Consider the following 20793-nt stretch of genomic DNA (forward strand, 5'->3'; position numbering starts at 1 on the left):
CGGCTCTTCCTGAGTTCATTTTTATTTTTTTTTTTGTCTTTTTTTTTTTGTTTTTTTTTTTTTTTTTTTTTTTTTTTGTCTTTTACGTCTTACTCCTTAATGTTTGTTTTTTTTTATTCTCACACAAAGCATGCTTTTTATGTTTAAGAGACATCCATATGATACAAAACAATATCGGTTACAGTAAGAGAAAGAAATATACATATATTTACACTAAATTTTTGTTGAAAACTTCCTCCTTTCATTGTTTGTGTTTTTAATCAAGCAAGTTTAAATCCATACTGTAGTCACACTGAGTTCTCAATGAAAAGATGCTTAAGTATTTTTTCTGATTAATGAAAATTAAAGTCAAATTGATTAATTCCATCAAATCAAATTGAAAGTGTCTTTGTGAAGGTTGAAATTATGTTTTTATTTCAGATGTGGCGAACAAGGTGCTGCTGGCCCTCTTCACATGTGAAATGTTAGTGAAGATGTACAGTCTGGGACTCCAAGCCTACTTTGTGTCCTTGTTCAACCGCTTTGACTGCTTTGTGGTGTGCGGAGGAATCACTGAAACCATTCTGGTCGAGCTGGAAATCATGTCTCCTCTTGGGATTTCTGTGTTTCGCTGCGTCCGTCTCCTGAGGATCTTTAAGGTCACGCGGTGAGTTTTATTTTGTTACTCGTGTCTGTTGGTGTGTCTCCCCGCTGTGCTGTTTATTTAATCAGGTAATCTCTTGTTTCAATCGGCCCTCACAGGCACTGGCAGTCTCTGAGTAACCTGGTGGCATCTCTGCTCAACTCAATGAAATCGATTGCTTCCCTGCTGCTGCTCCTCTTCCTCTTCATCATCATCTTCTCCCTGCTGGGCATGCAGGTGTTTGGTGGGAAGTTCAACTTTGACGAAACCCAGACGAAGAGAAGCACCTTTGACAACTTTCCCCAAGCCCTCCTGACTGTGTTTCAGGTAATTATTTTATGATTAGATTTTATCTGAGAAGCTTGTTTAGAGTCTTTTTTTTTCTTTCGATATTACCCTGAACAACACAAATATAAGTAAGGCACAACAACTTCCTACAATCAAACTACACAATGTTGGCATTTTCATTCAAATGACATTACAATTACATGTTTCAGCCTCCAAGTTATTGAGATTTTTGGGATCTATTCTAGACCATATCCTTCATTTCCTGTCTTTTAAGTTCTGACTTTAGGTGCAGCACATTTAAAAGCATCTTTTTTTTCCAGAATTTATATGAAGTTTATTGCTGACAAATGTTGACTCTGTGCTACAGGCAGTGGAAAACGGAAGAGAATTGATATTCAAATCACGCAGCGTTTGAAATATTTCTGAAACTAAAAGTTTGAGTCAGTCTTTTTGTTGTTGTTATGTTGTGTTTTTTAATGTTTCCACATTTGGTAGAAGTACAAATACAAACCTTTTGGTGGGATTTCATAGGATAGATCACTAAAGAAAATCTGAAAAGTGTGGCAGGCAGATGCATTCAGCCTCTTTGAGTCTCACTAAGTACTATAATGCATTTAGATCCTGACCGGAGAAGACTGGAACGCTGTCATGTACGATGGGATCCAGGCGTACGGAGGCCCCTCCTCCTCCGGGATGGTCGTGTGTTTTTACTTCATCATTCTCTTCATATGCGGAAACTGTATCCTGACTCATCCTGACGCTCATGTTGCTACTATTTAATACTGTTTGGATTTGAGCACCTCAAAAATGTGGTTTGTGGAGTCTTTCTTTGTTTTTACATCAGAGGGTTATTCTTTACTGACCTTTCTTCTCAGATATCCTCCTGAATGTCTTCTTGGCTATCGCTGTGGACAACCTGGCAGATGCAGAATCACTCAACACAGATGAAGGAGACAAAAAAGAGTGAGGACCTGATCTCACTATTTATTTCTACCATATTTTTGTTTATTATTATTATTATTATTATTATTATTATTATTATTATTATTATTGCCACATGTGTGGAAAAAGTACCTATAAAGATTTTCTGAAAATTACAGGGACAAAAAGGATGATGAGAAAGATGAAAAGGTATTATCACATTTTGTTCAACCACCAAACAAAAACTAATATACCAATTTATTGTAACACAATTGTTCACATTTTCTGATATATACATATTTTTATTATTAGGAAGAAGAGGAAGAGGACATTGATGAGAATGGAGGAGATGAAGAAGACCCAGAGGTTCCATCAGGTCCTCGGCCGGTCATCGCTGACCTGGTAAAGAAGGAAAAGATCATTCCGATCCCAGAGGGAAGTGCCTTCTTCATCTTCAGTAACACAAACCCGTAAGCACACTTATATCATCAGTGAACCAATGCTCAACAAAAAAAATATTTCACCCAGCACTGAAGATTCATTACACATTAAAATCATGAAGTTGCATATATTTTCTCTATGCAATTAGCTGTTGTTCTTTCTTCCAGGGTGCGAGTGTTTTGTCACCAACTCATCAACCACCACATATTCACCAACCTCATCCTGGTGTTCATCATGCTCAGCTCCGTGTCGCTCGCTGCCGAAGACCCGATCCGCAACTTCTCCGCCCGCAACATTGTAAGTCTGCAAAGCTTAAACAAAAATCTATATCCACAACAACATTTAGCACAGACCAGAAGAAGAAGTAGCACTTTGGACTAATCACTTGTCAGGTAATAAATGTTGTTTGACGCTCCTTAGTCTCGTCAAATGACCCCACTCTTGGTTTTTGCATGTTTTAGCTCTCTGAGTGTAAAGCAAATATATTCTAGAGTCCTTTCCAAAGCCTTTATTTTTACCTGACAATTTTTTATTTTTTAACCTGCCAATTATTGAGTTGTTTTAACATGTGATGAATTGCAAATGTTATTTTTTCTTTTGATAAATAATAGCTGAATAGATAGAAAGAATAGGTGTTGGAATTTTGTGGAAAAAAATGTTTGTATTAATCCAGTGAGAGGCAGAAAGTCTAGTTTTACCATAGTTTACTCTCACAAATCACTGATCATATTTTGTAACAATTAGATATGGCCAACTTAAAATCATCTTTTTGTATGAAAACTGTAATTTATCAAAGTAAAGTTGGCATTTATCTGGCATCATGTCCCTGAAGACGCAGCCAGGAGGTCAAGGCAGAAACCTTTTTTGTAGCAGCATTCATAATATTCATACTGCTTTAAAGAAAAAAGAACTGCACTGTCTTTGAGGACAGAAACACAGGAAAAAGGCACGAAATGTGTTAAAATGTGTGCTATGAAAAGATTAACAGTAAAATAAAAGAAATTAGATAACTCATAATTACCTAAGAACTGATAAACTTATATAAAGGTGGTAGGTTGATAAGTTATTCTGTAAAAATCTTCATAAAAATAATATTCTTTTAGAAAAAATTTGATTGTTGTTTTTAAGGACCAGGATTACTCTGATTAATGTGTTTATGTAGATAATACAACTGTAAAAAATGAGAAATAGTGGAGCTTCTTTTGTGCTGTTTGAATAGAGTTATGTTAAAAGCAAGTTTCCTAAGCAACTTTAATAACTTCCACATTAGATTAAGCTACCATGTAGATCAGTTTCTAAATACTTGCTGGGAAATCTCCTCCTATGTTTGTAGTTGTTTTACTCTGTAATTTTTACTGGATTCACAAAGTAAACTGCATTAAATACATGCAGGAGCACGAAGTCGACCAGATGGATTCATTTGCACCTATTTCTGTTGGTGCAAATGACAAAAATCACAAAAAACAATCCAGATGTGATTTAGAAACGAGACAGAAGAAAGAGGGTTATGGAGATCTTTGGGATCTATTCTAGATCATATCCTTCATTTACTGTCTTTTAAGTTCTGACTTTAGGTCAGGACCAGCTCCTCACCTGTTCCTCATCTTTATGAGCAGCAGCAAACAAACTGTGGTTCCCTGCTGCAGTTGCTGCACTGAAGCGCCTGGTGGGAACTTCCACTCATTCATAAAGTTTGTTTTTACTAAAACATCTGCTTTTAATGCAGTTTACACAAAGTACATAAATTCACAAACTATCGGCATAAAATATTTAGCAGACATCACTAGAAAACATGTGATTTGTGACATCTCTGACCACAACACAACATTAAATGTACTGCTAGCTAATGTTTTTTAGATATATTGTTCTTGTCATTAAGATAAAATATATCAAACCCAAATATATTAAAAAGGGTTTTTTGTCTTTTTTTGAAAAAAATTCAAATAAAACAGCTACATATTAAAATGACAACAAATATCCTATTGCAGATATTTAGCAAAATTATAAATTGTCTTTTTACAAAAGGTCATGTAACATTTTTTTTTTTACATTTTATTTAGTTGGACTTCAGCAAAAGTGTCTTGAATGCATGGACAGCGTTCCATTTAATGTGAACAAACTGTTCACATTAACTGTTCATCAAAAATACCCAATCTTCCCAGTGAAGTTAATCTGGAAAATATAAGATAAATCAGTAAGCATAAAAATAGAATGTGCTCGTATTATTGAGAATTTGCAGATCAGTTTCTGATCTGTTTTAAATCCTGGAATTTAGGATTAACTTTTATACATTTTTGTTTGGATTTAATTACTTGAAAGAATATCCACATAAATGTACTGTTTTTTTTGTATCAAGCTCAAAGTTTGAGAGTCCACAGTTGAGGAGAGTTTGTAGAAAAAAGTTTACAAAATGTGAAAAAATTATCAGGTCACATAGTTCCTTTTATTCTAACTAAATACAACTTTCTGCAAAGTAAGTTTCAGGTTTTTTTTATAGCCTTACTCTATATTCCATGTGTTTCAATGGTGTATGAACTGAAAATATGGGGCTCGAAGGCATTACCTTTTAATGCATCTGATACAGTAGACATGGCATGTGGATTGTTTCAGCATTTTAAAACGCTTTGTAGCAAATGCAAACTGTGTAAATTTGATTGCTTTGACCTAGTAATGACATGACTGAATCTATGGTGCGAAGGCACTCTGTCTACCCTGGTAAAGATTCACTCACCTCAACATGTCAAATGCTTGGAGAGGCTTACCTGGCAGTAGCTAATGTTATTTGACCATCAATGGGCTCTCACAGCCCTTTAGGCAAGATGGTGTGGGGATTATAAAGTCTTGAAAAAAAGTATATGGCACCATGGCATAATTTAATTCACTTTGTCCTTATGAAATAGAACAAAACATATTACTCTCTTTCTCCCAGTACACACAGATTATACAAAATATGGGTTCTTTATAAGCAAAACCCATATTTCATAAGGAAGACTTGATGTTTTACAAAGTAGATTTAATTATGTTATCTTGAGATTTTTGTCAGACGTCTTTTTAGATAAAACTGCATACCTGACAAGGTAGGAGTGGTCTGACAGAAACTTTTTAAAGCAAACACAAAAAGGGAAAAAAATAATCTCTTATGAGCTAAATCCAGCAAAAACACTAGTGTGGTCCCGATTTTAAATTCTCAGGTAGGATGTTTTATTTTCTCTTTTAAATGCAATAGAGTCTCTATGTTTGAGTGAAGTAACTCTTGGTAATCCTCCTTTGTAAATGCTTAAATATTTACTCCTTTCTTTCATCTTGTTTATGATGTATAAAGCTGCATGATGACTGTCTTTGTTAAACATCTACATTGCTTTTTGCAGATACTTGGTTACTTTGACTATGCTTTCACCGCTATCTTTACTGTTGAGATCGTGTTGAAGGTAAATGCCCTGTGTCCCCTGTCTGTGCTGTCACTAACCTCATTCCAATAACACTCCAAACGTCTCGTTGCCTTCCAGGTCCTAGGCTATGCAGATTATGTCTTCACTAGTATGTTTACATTTGAGATCGTATTGAAGGTAACCCCATAGAGTGACAACGAGAGCCTTGCTGCATTCTCTCCTTGTGTGTCACCTGCCACTCAGTGCAACCTAGCTTGTTTGTTTCCTTTCTCTTATTTGCTTTTATTCTTCATGGCACCTCTTTTAAAAAGCAAAAAATTACTATTTTGGACTTTTTGGTTGCACACACTAACATTAACACGAGATTTGTTAAATGATCCTGATCAAAGAGCTTCTCATGGGGGAAGGAAACATCACATGAACATGACATTATTCTCACTTGGGAGTCACATCATTGGGGTCAGTCATCGCTGAAACAATTTTTGGTGGAAATGTGGGAAAACAAGATGCAACCTCTGTTTGCCTTGCAACAAAATTTTATGGGGTGTTCCGACATTTTCGAAGGCATTGGCTGAAGTTGAGGTCAGGGTTTGTGTTGTAACAGCATAAAGCCAGCTCCAGTCAAAGCTACGAAGCTCCATGCTTATCATACTGACTGCTCTTCAGAATTACCATAAAAGAGGGGGCACAACCAACCATGTTCCTGCCGAGCATGGTTCAGTCTGCTTTCCCCGACTGGCTGCATATCAATGTGAAGTCGCCTCTGCAGCCATTCAGGCAAAAATAATAAACAACTGATGACTTTACTGCTTTCGACCTTCATATTCTCAAGCGCTCTTAGTTAGCAGTCTTGTGTCTTGGCCTCTCTGCAGGGCTTCACATTTATATGTGCTTGGAAAACAAGCATTTTACTTTCATTATTTGAAGAAGAGTTATTTTGGCTGGTTTTTTCTTCTCTGCCTGCTGAACTGCAAAGTTTCAACTGGGAGCTGCCTCCAGTTTAATCTGAGCATTTAAAGAACATATCAGAATGTGCTTTAAGAGGACGGCCAACATGAATGTGACAGTAAGGCCATTTCCGGTTTCCAATCCCTATAAATAGAGCTGTTACAGGTTTGACTTCATGGCAACAAAATGCATGTTTGATTGCCTCATTCCATAGCGGATTGCGAAATAAATGACTTACTACTACATTCATGTTTTTAAGGGCCGTGGGGGTGGCGATTGTAGAGTTAGCCTTCCTGCTTCACTGCTGTGAGCTCGCCACCCCAAATCAGAGTGATCTAAAAGAGTGTGGAGAAGTGTGTGCGTGTGTTTGACTGCAGGACTCTGAGTGCTGAGAATATTCCTGTTTAAGCTGTTTATATCGGCTGTGTTTGAGTCCTCTGTAGTATGAAATGTAACACTGTTTGTGTATAAAAAAAGCTGTAATTATTTTTTTTTGCGCCTTTAATACCATCTGTCCTCTCCTCAGATGACAACATATGGAGCTTTTCTCCATAAGGGAGCATTCTGCAGGAATTACTTTAACCTCCTGGATCTCTTGGTGGTCGGGGTTTCTCTTGTCTCCTTTGGCATTCAGTGAGTAAAAAAGAAAATCTGATCTGCAGGCAGTCATGATAGGATCTGAGTCTCTTTTGCAGGTCTTTTCCTGCACGCGTCTCTCCTGCCGTACTTCTTCTGCGTTCTCTCAGATCTCTGGAATCAGATTTTCAGAGTTCTCCACTGGGAATATTAGAGCTTACCCAACATTCCCAGCCACATGGAATATAGTGACGTTTTCTGGTATTAGCCATTTATTAGCACTTTCATCTCAGTACACCACTGACAAATATTGTGCTATGAAATGTCTATTTGTGAACATGTGCCTTTTATTGTTTAGATCTACAAACTACAGAGGAGTATATTTGTTTGTTCTGTAATCTGATGATAGTTTCCACTAAACAAACAGCAAATCTCACTGTTTTTATTTACAGCTCGAATGTTTTCAACTGCGATATGAAAGCCTTTCCAACTCTGAGACAAATTGAATGCAGCATCTGACTTTTGTGCAAGTCTTCTCTAGTAAACGTTGTCTCTCTCCTCCCGGTTGACTGACAGAGTCGTTGCCCAAAACCCATTCCAGCAACTCAGATGGTGTAAATTTTGTTGTCAAAATCTGACATCCAAATGTGTTGAGTAAAAGGGAAAATACTTTAAGAAGTGTTTTCTATGTTTAGGGTTAGGATCCGGATCCCTAATTAGTCACATTTGGCACACATTTTGCAGGTTTTAAATTAAAATAAGATTCACAGTCTTTTCTTTTGGTGTCACTGAGGAATGGTTATTTATTTGGTTTCCTCAGGTCTTCGGCCATCTCCGTGGTGAAGATTCTCCGAGTTCTTCGAGTGCTTCGACCCCTGAGGGCCATCAATAGAGCCAAGGGCCTTAAAGTAGGAAATGAAAACATATTTCAGCTTCTGCACTAAAACTACAACCGTTTTTGGTTCAGGTTTATAATATCTTGGTCTCTTTGTTCCACAGCATGTTGTTCAGTGCGTCTTTGTGGCAATCAGAACTATTGGCAACATCATGATTGTTACCACTCTACTTCAGTTTATGTTCGCTTGTATTGGTGTCCAGCTATTTAAGGTGAGCAGCACTCACTTATAAGACATTATAAAGACAGATCATTTTGAAATTAATAGCAATTAGTATGAACATAGCACACTTTCTTTTTTTGTTTTATAGGGAAAATTTTACCGCTGCACAGATGAGGCCAAGTCCAGTCCAGATGAATGCAAGTAAGTTTCAAATTTCTTGTTTCTTGACCTTCATTTATCCCTATATACTGATTTTCACTCTCCACATAATTGAACATTTTCTTCTAGAGGCACATACATCCTGTATAAGGATGGAGATGTTAACCAGCCGACGATCCACAGGCGGGTGTGGCACAACAGCGACTTCAACTTTGACAATGTCCTCATGGCCATGATGGCCCTCTTTACTGTTTCCACGTTTGAAGGCTGGCCGGCGTAAGACTCAAACATTTTACTCTCAAAGTCTTCGGAGTCCAGAGTTTTTAGTAAAACGATTGACATACATGTGTGTTTAGGTTGCTGTACAAAGCCATCGACTCCAACAGGGAGAATCTGGGACCCATTTACAACTACCGTGTGGAAATTTCCATCTTCTTCATCATCTACATCATTATCATTGCTTTCTTTATGATGAACATCTTTGTGGGTTTTGTCATCGTCACATTTCAAGAACAAGGAGAGAAGGAGTATAAAAACTGTGAACTTGACAAGAACCAGGTAAAAATCTCTACAATTTTTCTTTTTCTGTACACTCTGGCTCTGATTCACCAGCTCTGTCTTTTGTCCAATGTGAGCTGGATCTCAGAGTCTCTCACACAAGATATGTAGCTCTAATTGCACTAATTTAAACATTTTATTTGCATTTTTTCAGCTGGTTTCAGTTTTCTTGTTTCACAATCTAAATGTAATCTTTATCAATTAAGCAGAAAAATGACACAACTCAAGAGAAATGCTTTCTGCTGCACATTCATCATCTAAGTCTCTTTATCTATTAAAATCCAAGCTGACTGTTGGCATTAAACATTTCACTAATATCTATCCCAAAGGTTTTAAAGGATTTAATCAAGCAGGCAGAGATTGTTTGAAAACTCACCCTTCGTGTCGATATCTCTGTGCAGCGTCAGTGTGTGGAGTATGCTCTGAAGGCCCGTCCCCTGAGGAGATATATTCCCAAGAACCCGTACCAGTACAAGTTCTGGTATGTGGTGAACTCCACTGGCTTTGAGTACATCATGTTTGTGCTCATCATGCTCAACACGCTTTGCTTGGCTGTCCAGGTAAGAAATCAAGAAAACGTTTGCCTCAGTGTCACAGTTGCATTTGTTAGGTTTACAAATGATGATTTCACATTTTAAAATAACCTTATTTTTTTCTTTACCCTTCATATTTATGTTCTTTTTCAGCACTATGGCCAATCAGCACTTTTTAATTATGTAATGGACATTCTCAATATGGTCTTCACTGCTGTATTCACTGTGGAAATGGTTCTCAAGCTCATCGCTTTCAAACCAAGGGTGAGTACCATAAACAAAATGAACAGAAACATCATTAATTAACAAAAGCAAGAGTCTGAGAATTTATGCAATTAATTAATCTGCCATTCTGAGAAATATATTATCTTTCCACACAAAAAAGGCTATTATTTAACTAGATATTGAAACAGTAGAAACTTGATTTATTTTGTTGATAAATTGAACATTTTCTGATCACCGTTTCAGAAAAGAAATAAATAAGAAAATAAGATTTTATCACACTTCTTATGAAATTTAAACCCAATCCACTACGCTAATGGGGGTGCAGCTTCTTTGACCAGTTTTATGTGAAATCTTCTTTCTCTTTGGAGCGTTTTTTCATACTTCCATTCGTACTTTCATGACTTTTCTTTGGTGACAAGAAAACATATCTGTTTAGCTCCCTCAGCTGTTACTTTGGCTTCAATAGATTAATATTACTCCCAGTCAGAAAAAATTTGGTAAAATAAAAATATAATTTAGAGCTTTTTAGACCCTTTCTCTTCTTTTACCCAAAATGATGGCAGTATGTAGGTTTTGAGGAAGCAATCCTTCATCCTGAGCCGGTACACACCTCTTTGCTTCTGCTCTGCTCAGTCAGCAGGAGATAAAAGAAGCAGCAGTGCTTACTGCAGCACTTTTTACTGAGATTATCTCCCATGCTGAAAATGATGCACTTTTGTTGCACCTCCGCGTTGGAGACCTGCATTTCTACTGAGAAATTGAATTCTGGGTCATCGCTGATCTACAGCGGATACGCCTCTGAATTGGCAGACAGTCGTAAAGTCGGTGCCAATGAGTGCAACACGCCACTTTAACCAACACAGCTGCTGTCCAGCCTGGTTAGCGTCATTGAGTCATTTGGCCTTTGAATTATGAAAGGGTAACGGCAGAGGGCACATTGGGACTTTTAATAATTAAAAAATCACATTCCTTTCTGCTAAAATTTGACTTTGAATATTGTGTAATGAACCTGAATGATAGAGAGATGTTCAATGTTTTTTTTTTCATCTGTTTTCATTGCTTGATTCACAGCTCTGTGTTCCAAAGAAAGACAGGATGCTAGTAAGAAAAATGTGTTTTGCAGTGCTCAGCTCTTTTTTCTTTTAATCGCTGTCTTTGCAGCAGTTTTGCTTGTAATTCTATTGTTAGCATGACTTTCGGTGTGGATTTTGTTCCCTTCAGCTTAACATCAGCCTGTAAATCAATGCGGTGTAATTATGGGCCCTTCAGCTGAGGATGTCAGCAGGGGGGGCTCCCTGTGTGTTTTTAAATTAGAAGTATAAGTAGATTTAAATTTCTGTGTAAGAGTTAAAACTTTTTTTGTTTATTTTTGCTGACTTTACACTTGACCCACACATCATTCAGGGATATTTTGGGGACGCCTGGAACGTGTTCGATGCCCTGGTAGTCATTGGCAGCATAGTAGACATTGTTCTGAGTGAAATCGATGTAAGTAAATTCAGCTACTGTTTGCCTCGCCGATTTTTCGTCCTCTTCCTCCTCTGGTTCAGCAATGCTTCTGGCAGGTTTCTGCAGCAGAGCTACCACTTTTTGTTTTCAGTCTGATCCTTCCTAACGCTTTATTTCTCTTTCTCTTTCTCCTCCCCCGATCCTGCCATTTAAACTTTTTTTAATTTCATTTTTATTTCAAATTCCTCTCCGATTTCATCCGTCTGACTGCTTCCATGTTCTCCTGTTCACCGTCTTTCATTGCCCTTTTTACCCTTAAATGTTGCCTCCAACAGCACTATTTTGCTGATGCTTGGAACACATTTGATGCCTTAATTGTTGTTGGTAGCGTCGTCGATATTGCTATCACTGAAGTTAACGTAAGTACTATCTTTCTCTGACTCTAAAGTTAAACTGAACCCTTACAGAAAGCCAGATAGCTAATTTAAATGTGTTTAATTTAAATAAATGGTTGTATTAGCTTTCTCTTGTAAAATTTTAAATATAAATGCCATTGACATTGTGTAAATGATTAAAAAAGTGCGCAACTGTTAGATTATCATAAAGCACCATTGGCTGTTTTGTAAGCTTCAGTTTGACTTTCAAATAAACTTTTACAATGCCTTGCAAAAGTATTAATGCACCTTGAATTTTGTCAGATGATGTTACATTACAACTACATACCTCAATGTATTTTGTTTTAATTTTGTGTATTTGACCAAAACAAAGTAGTGAAAATTTGTAGTGAAAGAAAAACAATACATGGTTATCTTTTTTTGTTTGTTTATAAATACATGTTTTAAAAAATGTACCATGCATTTGCATTCAGACCTCTTTACCCTAAAAGATCTAAATAAAATTTCACTACAACCATTTACTTTCAGAAGTCACCCAAATAGTAAAAAAGCAACGTGAAAAACAAGTTTCTAGTTTTCCACAAGTAAACATGAAGAAGATTTGGTCAGATGAACTTGAACAAATTTGAACTTTCTGATTTGCTTAACAAATGTTTGGTGTGCTGGAAAATTGAGACTAGACATCATCTTGAATGCACCATCTTCACAGAGAAACATGGTGGTGACAGAATCATGGTATGGCAACAGACACAGGGAAGCTGGTTAGAGTTAATGGGAAGATGAATTGAGCTGAATGCATGACAGTAATGGAAGAAAAACCTGCTAAAGAGGGAAAGATTGTATTATCTTCTAGCAGGACAGCAACACTAAACATATAACCTTCAATAAGTTTAGAAGAATGCAAATTTATTTTCAAGAAAGGTTCACTTTTATTCAGTTTTGTTTTGGTTTATTACATAATATCCATCTAAAATGCATTGAAATATGTGATTGTAGTATAATAAATAGTAAAAAAAAGTTTAAGTGGTATGAACACTTATGCAAGCCATGTATTTATTGTGTGTTGTATTTACACAGAATTTATTAACCTTAACAGACTGTGGTTTTCTTTACATGTTTTATTGTAACTATGGCTTCGTATCATGACTGCAAATATTATGTACATGATTGTTTACCTTGGAGTGTCACAGGAACTGTTCACATTTTTCTGTGTTCGGTTCAGAACGGGATCCGTTTATGATGTGGTAATCTAATTCTTGTTTTTATTCACTTTTTTTCCCCGTAGAAACTTGTAGAGGCAAGTATGGAAATAAAACAATGTTGCTTGTGTGTAGCTGGTTGTTGATGACAACTTTATCTTTTGATCCCCTTTGCAGTTGGCTTAAAATTAAAATACTGACAGGATGAAAGAAAGTTGGTTAGGGTTTCCTTAAGAGCACACAAAATATTTTACTTACCTTTAAAATTTATATCAAGAGCATATATGACTTTTGGACCTAAAAAATATATATTTTCTTTCTGCAAAGATTAAATGTAAAGTGTTTGGGATTTCAGTTTAAGGCACTTGAAACTCAAGCTGTTCCTTCCAATCCTTAGAGACATACTTTTAGTGAAATATGTATAATTTTGAAAGCTATAAAATGAAGCTCCTCATAAACAGCTAAGATTTTTTGAGTCAGGTTATGTGGAGTGGTTATAAGCAGTCTTTATCTTACCTGCAGCGCACAGCAGTCTGAATTGTCCAGTGTTGGATAAACAGGGATTTTTTATTTTTATTTTATTGTATAAGCAAAACAACAGCCTGCTGGAGTGGTGCCGCTTCCCAACATCTCTAATCTCAAAAACTAGCTAATTATAATTTTATTCTGTTTTTTTTTTGTTGTTTTGTTTTTTTTTGGTCTGTACACGTAAAAATATGTTGGAGTGTTAAAATAATAACACTTCTTCAAATGTGAAAATGTAGCAAACATAATTTAATTTCCTAGTAAATCAGTTTTTTGGACATGCAAAAATAAAATAAAATAATAATACTCATTATGATCCTCTCAGCATAGGAGCCTAAATCACTTATTTATCCCTACAATTAAGTTACTGCAAAAACTATTCAGATATTCTATGACTCAGCAAAAATGTTACTTAATCTCATTTTATGCTGTACAGAAGCTTTGTCTACACTAATAAAAAAACACTCACAATAAAATATAATAGTGAATGGTTGAACTGGCAGCAATGTGTGTAGTTTTTATTGATTCAGCTAAAACATTCTTCAGTACTTGATGGCACTCCTATATGCTTCATTCAGCAGATGGTTTTACAATCACCTTGCATTTCCACACTTTAAACCCTCATAATAAATATTTAGGATGGCCAGCATATAGACATGAGAAGATAAGAAACAGTGTCCCAGCATCTTCAAGTTCCCTGATTAAAAAGCACTTTAGGCTCAACAGTGGAGACTTTCTGACTGAGTAAAACGTAAGGCAGTATTAAACCTATTAAAATACATTCAGTTTTTAAAAGAGAAGCCATTTTGCGGCGTTACGTTTCCATCAGAAGGTCATTCAATTGACTCTGAGGTAAGAACTTATCTTTACATCAGAAAATCAAAGAGACAACTGCAGGCAAGATGCCGACTGCCAATAAATACTCCACAGAACCCCACCAATTTAGCAGTCCCTCTCAAATAATCACTTTCAGACTTCAACGACTTTAACCCTGTTCTTCCCTTCCCGAGTGCTTTGACGTCTGAGCTGCAGTGCTGTTTTTCTGGAGTAACAATCAGTGTTTTTGAGTGTTGCATGACTGTGTTAATGAACACTAACTTTGATTAAAAGAACAAATCATTGTGAGTTTTCAGGTTCTCTGTGTTATGCATGTGTGTTTAACATGTGTTCAGTGTTTAATCCAGCTGTGAGTGTGTGTAGGACTGAGGTTGTTGTGAATTTCACCAGGGCGTTCATGTTTCAAACACACCTTCCATAACATTTATTTCTGCATAACCTGCATGCTTGTCTTTAACTGAATGTTTCATTCAATCGTAGCAGCTGGTGTGTGTTGTGTGTTTGCCTTGCACATCGTCCATATTTTCAGCTTTTCTCCAGGCATGAGTTAAATAAACAGCCTTTTAAGATTCTGGCCTGAACTCACTAATTGCATGTTGGTGGGTCAGACAGTCATCTCACAACCTACCATCCTTCCCACATCTGCCTCTCACAGATGACAGTCGGCCACGCAGTCCCCACCCTTCCGGTCAGTGTTTTCCATAGAGCCTTGTGAAGTTTGTGCTTTATGTTGGTTTGTTTGTTTGATTGCTGTCCCCATTACTTTTTTTTTCTCCAGACAGAATGGCCCTGGAGTTGAAACTAAGAAATTCTGCACAACATTAAGGATCGCATAAACAAAATGATTTTTTTTTTTTTTAACTGAAGCTGATATTTTCATCAAAACATTAATGATGTTCTTACCTTAAAGTTGTGTGAGAAACTGTGGCTTTGCTTAGAGCTGATATTTTTGGGAATGGATCAAGTCATGTAGTGAGCTGGAAGTAATTCGATTGCAACTGAATAGACAAAACCAAATCAAATGAAGGATCTTAGCATATTTTGCTATAAAAATGCACAATTAGAGGATTGGCTAAGTAGAAGCACCTTTTCCCATTGAATGTGAACGACGCCAGCTGAGTCTGAGGTTCTTTGATGATCTTGTGTTGGTGTCTCTTTGAGTGACTGTTTCTGTGTTTTGTTCTGTCTCTCTGTAGTGAGCTCTTAAAGCTCTGAATGGAGCACATGTGTAGCGCAGGTGTGTAGACTCCAGTCAGGTGCATGAACTCTGCCACAGTAACTGTCTCAGTTTTTTTCCTCTTTTCTCCCTTCTCACTCTCCTGCTTCATTATTTAAAGGTGCATTTTAATAAATTAGAAAATCATCAAAATGACAATTTATTTCAGTAATTTAGTTCAAAAGGAGAAACTCCTTTATTAGATAGATTCATCTCAAAATGTTATGTGATGGTTGAACACGTTCCTGGCAGATGGTTAACAGACAGACATCAATCCCCTCCACAAGGAGGGTGAACCAAAAAGGTAATTCCTAAGCAATCTAGTTGTTTACATAGTACTGTATACAATCATAATAATGGAAAGTTGAGTGAAAGGAAAACGTTTGGCTGTAGAAAAAGGTCCACAAACAGCAGGGGTAAGAGGATGTTAAAGCAAAGCCCATTCAAGGTGCAGATTTTGGACCAATTCAGAACTTGAGCCATCACAGATACTCAAATCCTGGACATGAGCTTCAGCTGGTACATCCTTTGTGTTAGGGCGCTTCTGACCAGAGATAACAGTATTTAACTTGGGACAATGAGAGTTATTTTAGAAATCAAGCTTCCAGAGTGTGGAGGAAAAGTGAAGAGGCACAGGATCCAAGTTGCTTTATCTTCAAAGTGAAGTTTCCACAACCAGCGACGACTAAAACCACAGAGAAGCTGCTGAGCATGAAGATGAGAAATACCAAAACAAGTAAATCAGAAAAGCTGGAGGTTGCCTTTAAAGGAACCTATGATTCCTGAAAGTATGGATGTACTTTTGGCTGATACTTTTGCAAATCATAATATTTACATTTCAGAGAAACTAAATTTTGTTAGCTGTTCCTCATAATCACTATAACTAACACAAATAAAGTGATGACATATATCCTTCCCAATCTTTCTAATACACAAGTTTCACTTTTTGAATGGATTTAATGAAATAACTTTTGAATTATATTTTTATTTACTGAGGGGCACCAGTATCTTGTTTTGTCTTCTGTCCCAGCATTTTTCTCAGTTGCTGGCCTCTTCCTCTTCCTCTCTTGTTTTCTCTCTTCTCTCTGTGTCACTCACTCTTTTCTCTCTGCACCGGACTGTGAGAGCGCCCTGCTGTGGCACTTTAATTTCAGGGCACTACTGGTATGCATGGTTTGCTGCTTGGCTCTGAGGTCACCGCTGGCTCTAAATCATTTGGATGTTTTGCGCGTGTGCGTGCAGTGCTACCCCAGCGATGCGGTGACGCAGAACGCATGCTCCATTAACGCTGCGGCCAGGATTACCTAAAGAACCTCCTCGAGCTAATTCTGAGTTGCTTTTATTTTTTAGTTAAATCATCTCTGTTTATTTCTGCAACTCATGCTGACGGTTGGTTATGCTGAGGAATTGGAATGACGCCACATCTGTCTGGAGTATTTTTTGTTTGTTTTGTTTTCAGTGCTGAGCATTATAAAAAAAATCACCTTTTCAGTCGTTAAAGCTTTCTTCAGTTTTAAAACATCATTCAGTCCATCCACACCACTTGATTAACCAGTGTTGTCTTGAACCTTGACCCTTTACAAATGTTTTCTCATGAATCAAAAAGTGTGTATGGGTGCAAATATGTGTGAAAAATATAGAATTTTGCTGTGTAAAAGGATATGCAGTGCTGTGCAGATATCTTGAATAATTTAAGATTTTGCTGCCAAATTTCTGGGTGTCTTTTTATGCATCCTTGATTGTTTATTCTACAGGCTCGCAGAAGGTCTATCAGGTTTTTTCTTTAAATCCTTTTTAGTCCAGAACTTGACTATTTTCAGAGATTTTTTTTAAGCCAATTCCACCATAAAACAATTTAACCATTAAACTAAGTTGCTGAATCAAAGTAATTTATTTCATCATTTAATTTCAGATTAATTTTTGTGAAAGTACAGCTAATGTGAGAAGATTGTTAATATAAAGTGTTAAAGCCCCCAGTAAATGAGCAGTAGTCTGTAGCTTATAAACTAATTTCCTTCACTCCTGATTAAAAGAGATAAAATTGTTTCTTGACTTTGAGTCTCAAACCACAAGTCTGGAAAGTTTGGTTTGTGACTCAAGTTGAAGTCTGAAACTCGAGACTTCGTCTCTTAGGGACAATAACAACGACTACAACATCCAAGGATGTGCATCATTAAGATATTTTAAAGTGTTAATATTATTCCTCTAGTTGCAGAATGCAATTGGTGAGATCCTCATAGGTTTGGGAACATTCTCTTTGAAATACATTGACAATAACATTGTTACCTTTGCAAAGAGTAGATGTGGCTTTGCATAATCTCTAGAGTGAAGCTGCTTTGAAAGAATAATTGATTGTAGCATTTTTGCTGAGAAGTTTTTATTTTTGTCATACTCTAGTCCACATTACTCATTCTGTACCGTCTTCAATGAAAAATGAAAAAAAGTAGCAAGAGTCTAAAGAAAAACTGAAATACTTTCTTAAAGCCAGGGGAACCATTTCGACATATTCCAAGAAAATCTAACATCTGAATAATAAGTATTTTGAAACTATCCGGAGTGTGTTGCATAGTTATAGATTTAACATGTTAATTTAGCCAACAAACAGTCTTGCACATGCTCAGCTGTTTAATTTGTGCCTGCATTAATGAACTATGCTCACATTTTATGGTTTTTATGTCCAGGAAGATAATTTTTCTGAAGTCCATTTGTCAGAATTTAAAACCTGAAAGGGTTTATAATGAAAACACACAAGTCCAGGGTGTGTAAGAGCAGCTTTTATCACATCATCATTTCACAACATTTATGTGAGTTAGGACACTTGCCATTAACATTGTTTAAATCTCACCAAAGACATCTCTCCATGGTATCCGTTTAGTCCCATGAGTAGTGACCGCTACACTGGGGGGTTGTGATAAAGTTGTGTGCCAGTCGTACGTGTTAATAAGTCTTTTATTGTTGTTTGTCCCTCTGATGTCTAATTGTTAAGTCCTGCATAATGTTAAGCTGACATCTTGTGTTGTGGAGTGTTTAGTATCTCCATAATTTACTGTTAAGGTAATGCCTGCCAGTACACAGAGTTTCCATAGATAAATACGTGTCTGTCTTTGTCCAAGATGATGCAGGAGACATGTTTGTCCTGTCAGATGAGAAGAGTAGTGACTTTGTGCTGTCTCCGTCTTCTAACTGACATTTGCTGGCGTTTTGTGACAATAACTTCACATGTAACATGTTTGACCAAATATATGTGAGACCTGCCGACTCTGTCTAAGTCATTAATACAGGTCTTTGATTTTAAAGCCAACGGAGACTCCTCAGGTGGATGAGATGGGGGTAAGATGCTTTGCCCCCCATGTCAGGGCCATGCCATGTTTGGATTTGCATTTCTTTTGTTGTTCTGTCTTCTCATCCTTTTTCATCAGTTGCTGATTTCAGCTTCATTCACATCGTCTTTAATATACTTTTCTTGCATCTACTTAGTTTGTTTACATATATCCTCAGAACATTGGCTTTTCATTATTCCTAAGTGTTTGGAGTTATTTGGAAGAAGGGGTGTCACTCAAACGTGACACTTGTCTCCTGTCGAGTGGGAGTGGCATTGAGCCCCTCTTCACGTTTGTGCTGTTGACACGGCTTCATGGTCTCTGCCTCCGTTCTGGCGGCGGGTAGCAACCCATGGATGAGCCTCTGGGATCAGGTCACCCAGCTGTGACCTGTGAACCTCCCGGTCGACCCGCTTGGGTCGGTCCCACTGTGACTCCGCATGCAGTGACTCTGGACTGAGGGTGCCATGCTTGAATAGATATGTCCTGTCAAGTATGGCAAGGTTTTTCTCCAGCATGCCTGCCTCCTTGCTTCCTCCCCCTTTTAGGTCTGTGCAGGAACAGAGAACATGGCCGTGCTTTGAACACAGACCTGCAGAGACATATCGGCTACAGCTGCACTGCATTACAAACCTTATTACGGCTTTAGAAACTGCCTACCAGGGCTTTGCTCCAATTTCACAGTTAATTTCATGTATAAAAGTGCAGTGCTGCTTTGTTAGCCCATATATAACTGGTTTGAAGGTCTCCGCTCATCCAGCAAAGCACAGTCAGGCACACTTGACTCAGTCAATGCACCTCTAATGTCATAATTATTGAAAATACGTTTTAATCTGCAGAACACGGAGGACAGTGCTCGCATCTCCATCACTTTCTTTCGCCTGTTTCGAGTTATGCGGTTGGTCAAACTCCTCAGCAGAGGAGAGGGTATCCGCACATTGCTGTGGACTTTCATTAAGTCCTTCCAGGTGAGGTGGTATTCATATTCAAATAAAATAAAAAAATAAAAGTTGACATTACTCCTGTTTTACCTATTCTCTGTTTTTCAGGCCTTGCCATACGTTGCTCTGTTGATAGCCATGTTGTTTTTCATCTACGCCGTCATCGGCATGCAGGTTGGTGCAGTTGATCTTTCCCTTATTTTACCTTTAAAAACTGTGTTTAATTGTTATTTTATGTGGCAGACCAACACAAAATAGTGTGTAATTGGGATGTTTAATAAAAAGGATACACTGACTTTAAAAAAAACAATCTGACAAAAGAATCTTGCTTTCGTTTAGCGAATCTTGAATGGCTACTTTTTAGGATAATATTTTGTGTATATATATATATATATATATCTTTTTGTTGTATGTCTATCAGCTTTGCACATTTAGAAAGTGAAGTCCATCCCATTCTTTCTTGCAAAATTGCTAAATCACATTGGATGGACATAATTTCAGAGTAACAGTTTTTAGTTCTTGCCACGAATTCTCAATTGGATTTAAGTTCAAACTTAAATCCAATTCTAGTGTGTAAATGCTTTTAAACCATTAAATTGTTGCTCTGACTGGGCATTTTCTCATCCTGTTGGAAGGTTAATCTCAACCACAGCCTCAAATGTTTTGCTGCTTTTAACAGGTTTTCTTGCAACATTGTCCCATGTGTTGCTCAGACCATCTTTTAGCTGCTATGTCCTTTCTGAAGAAAATCCATCCATCCATTTTCTTTAAACCCTTGTCCCTCTTGGGGTTGGAAGGGGTGGTGGTGTCTATCCCCAGTGAATCAAACCCAGGACCTTCTTGCTTCAAGGCAACAGTGCTACCTACTGCGCCACTGTGCAGCCCGCTGAAGAAAATCATCTCAGCAAAATGTTCCCACTACTAATTCACCATAGAGATTGTGTTCAGGGTGATGTGCAGTGTTAGTTTTGCACCAGATCAAGTGTTTTGATTTTTGTTCAAAGGTTTGAGTCTCTGACAGATATTTTCTCTGCACACGACATAAAGGCCAAAAGAATGACAAACATTTGTTACCGTTGTCCTCTCGTCTGTTTTCACAATATCGTGACATAATATGGAAAAGTTTACCGGGGATGAATAGTTCTGCAAAGCTCTGTGACTCGATGTAATAAAGAGTTGGTCTAACTTAATTT

The 20793-nt window shown here is 37.2% G+C and overlaps 1 protein-coding gene across 16 annotated transcripts in view; it reads left to right on the forward strand.

Moving 5' to 3' along the window:
- Window positions 1-20793, forward strand: part of cacna1da (calcium channel, voltage-dependent, L type, alpha 1D subunit, a) — an 80196-nt gene that overhangs the window by 42066 nt on the left and 17337 nt on the right. For 5 of the 16 annotated variants that reach the window (XM_015028731.1, XM_015028730.1, XM_015028733.1 and 2 more), the window contains 22 exons: window positions 421-646; window positions 742-949; window positions 1529-1649; window positions 1786-1873; window positions 2011-2041; window positions 2144-2301; window positions 2440-2569; window positions 5641-5700; window positions 5779-5838; window positions 7136-7242; window positions 8006-8093; window positions 8185-8292; window positions 8392-8444; window positions 8532-8678; window positions 8759-8960; window positions 9362-9520; window positions 9647-9757; window positions 11503-11586; window positions 12848-12859; window positions 18637-18669; window positions 19499-19627; window positions 19709-19774. In XM_015028731.1, the coding sequence (XP_014884217.1) occupies window positions 421-646; window positions 742-949; window positions 1529-1649; window positions 1786-1873; window positions 2011-2041; window positions 2144-2301; window positions 2440-2569; window positions 5641-5700; window positions 5779-5838; window positions 7136-7242; window positions 8006-8093; window positions 8185-8292; window positions 8392-8444; window positions 8532-8678; window positions 8759-8960; window positions 9362-9520; window positions 9647-9757; window positions 11503-11586; window positions 12848-12859; window positions 18637-18669; window positions 19499-19627; window positions 19709-19774 (2381 nt within the window). The remainder of the gene's footprint in view (window positions 1-420; window positions 647-741; window positions 950-1528; window positions 1650-1785; window positions 1874-2010; window positions 2042-2143; window positions 2302-2439; window positions 2570-5640; window positions 5701-5778; window positions 5839-7135; window positions 7243-8005; window positions 8094-8184; window positions 8293-8391; window positions 8445-8531; window positions 8679-8758; window positions 8961-9361; window positions 9521-9646; window positions 9758-11502; window positions 11587-12847; window positions 12860-18636; window positions 18670-19498; window positions 19628-19708; window positions 19775-20793) is intronic. The other 11 variants (XM_015028738.1, XM_015028742.1, XM_015028745.1 and 8 more) reach the window with 8 other exon arrangements.

This window comes from Poecilia latipinna, unplaced genomic scaffold, assembly GCF_001443285.1.
Source record: "Poecilia latipinna isolate Pla-1442-1.1 unplaced genomic scaffold, P_latipinna-1.0 Scaffold133, whole genome shotgun sequence".
NCBI lineage: Eukaryota > Metazoa > Chordata > Actinopteri > Cyprinodontiformes > Poeciliidae > Poecilia > Poecilia latipinna.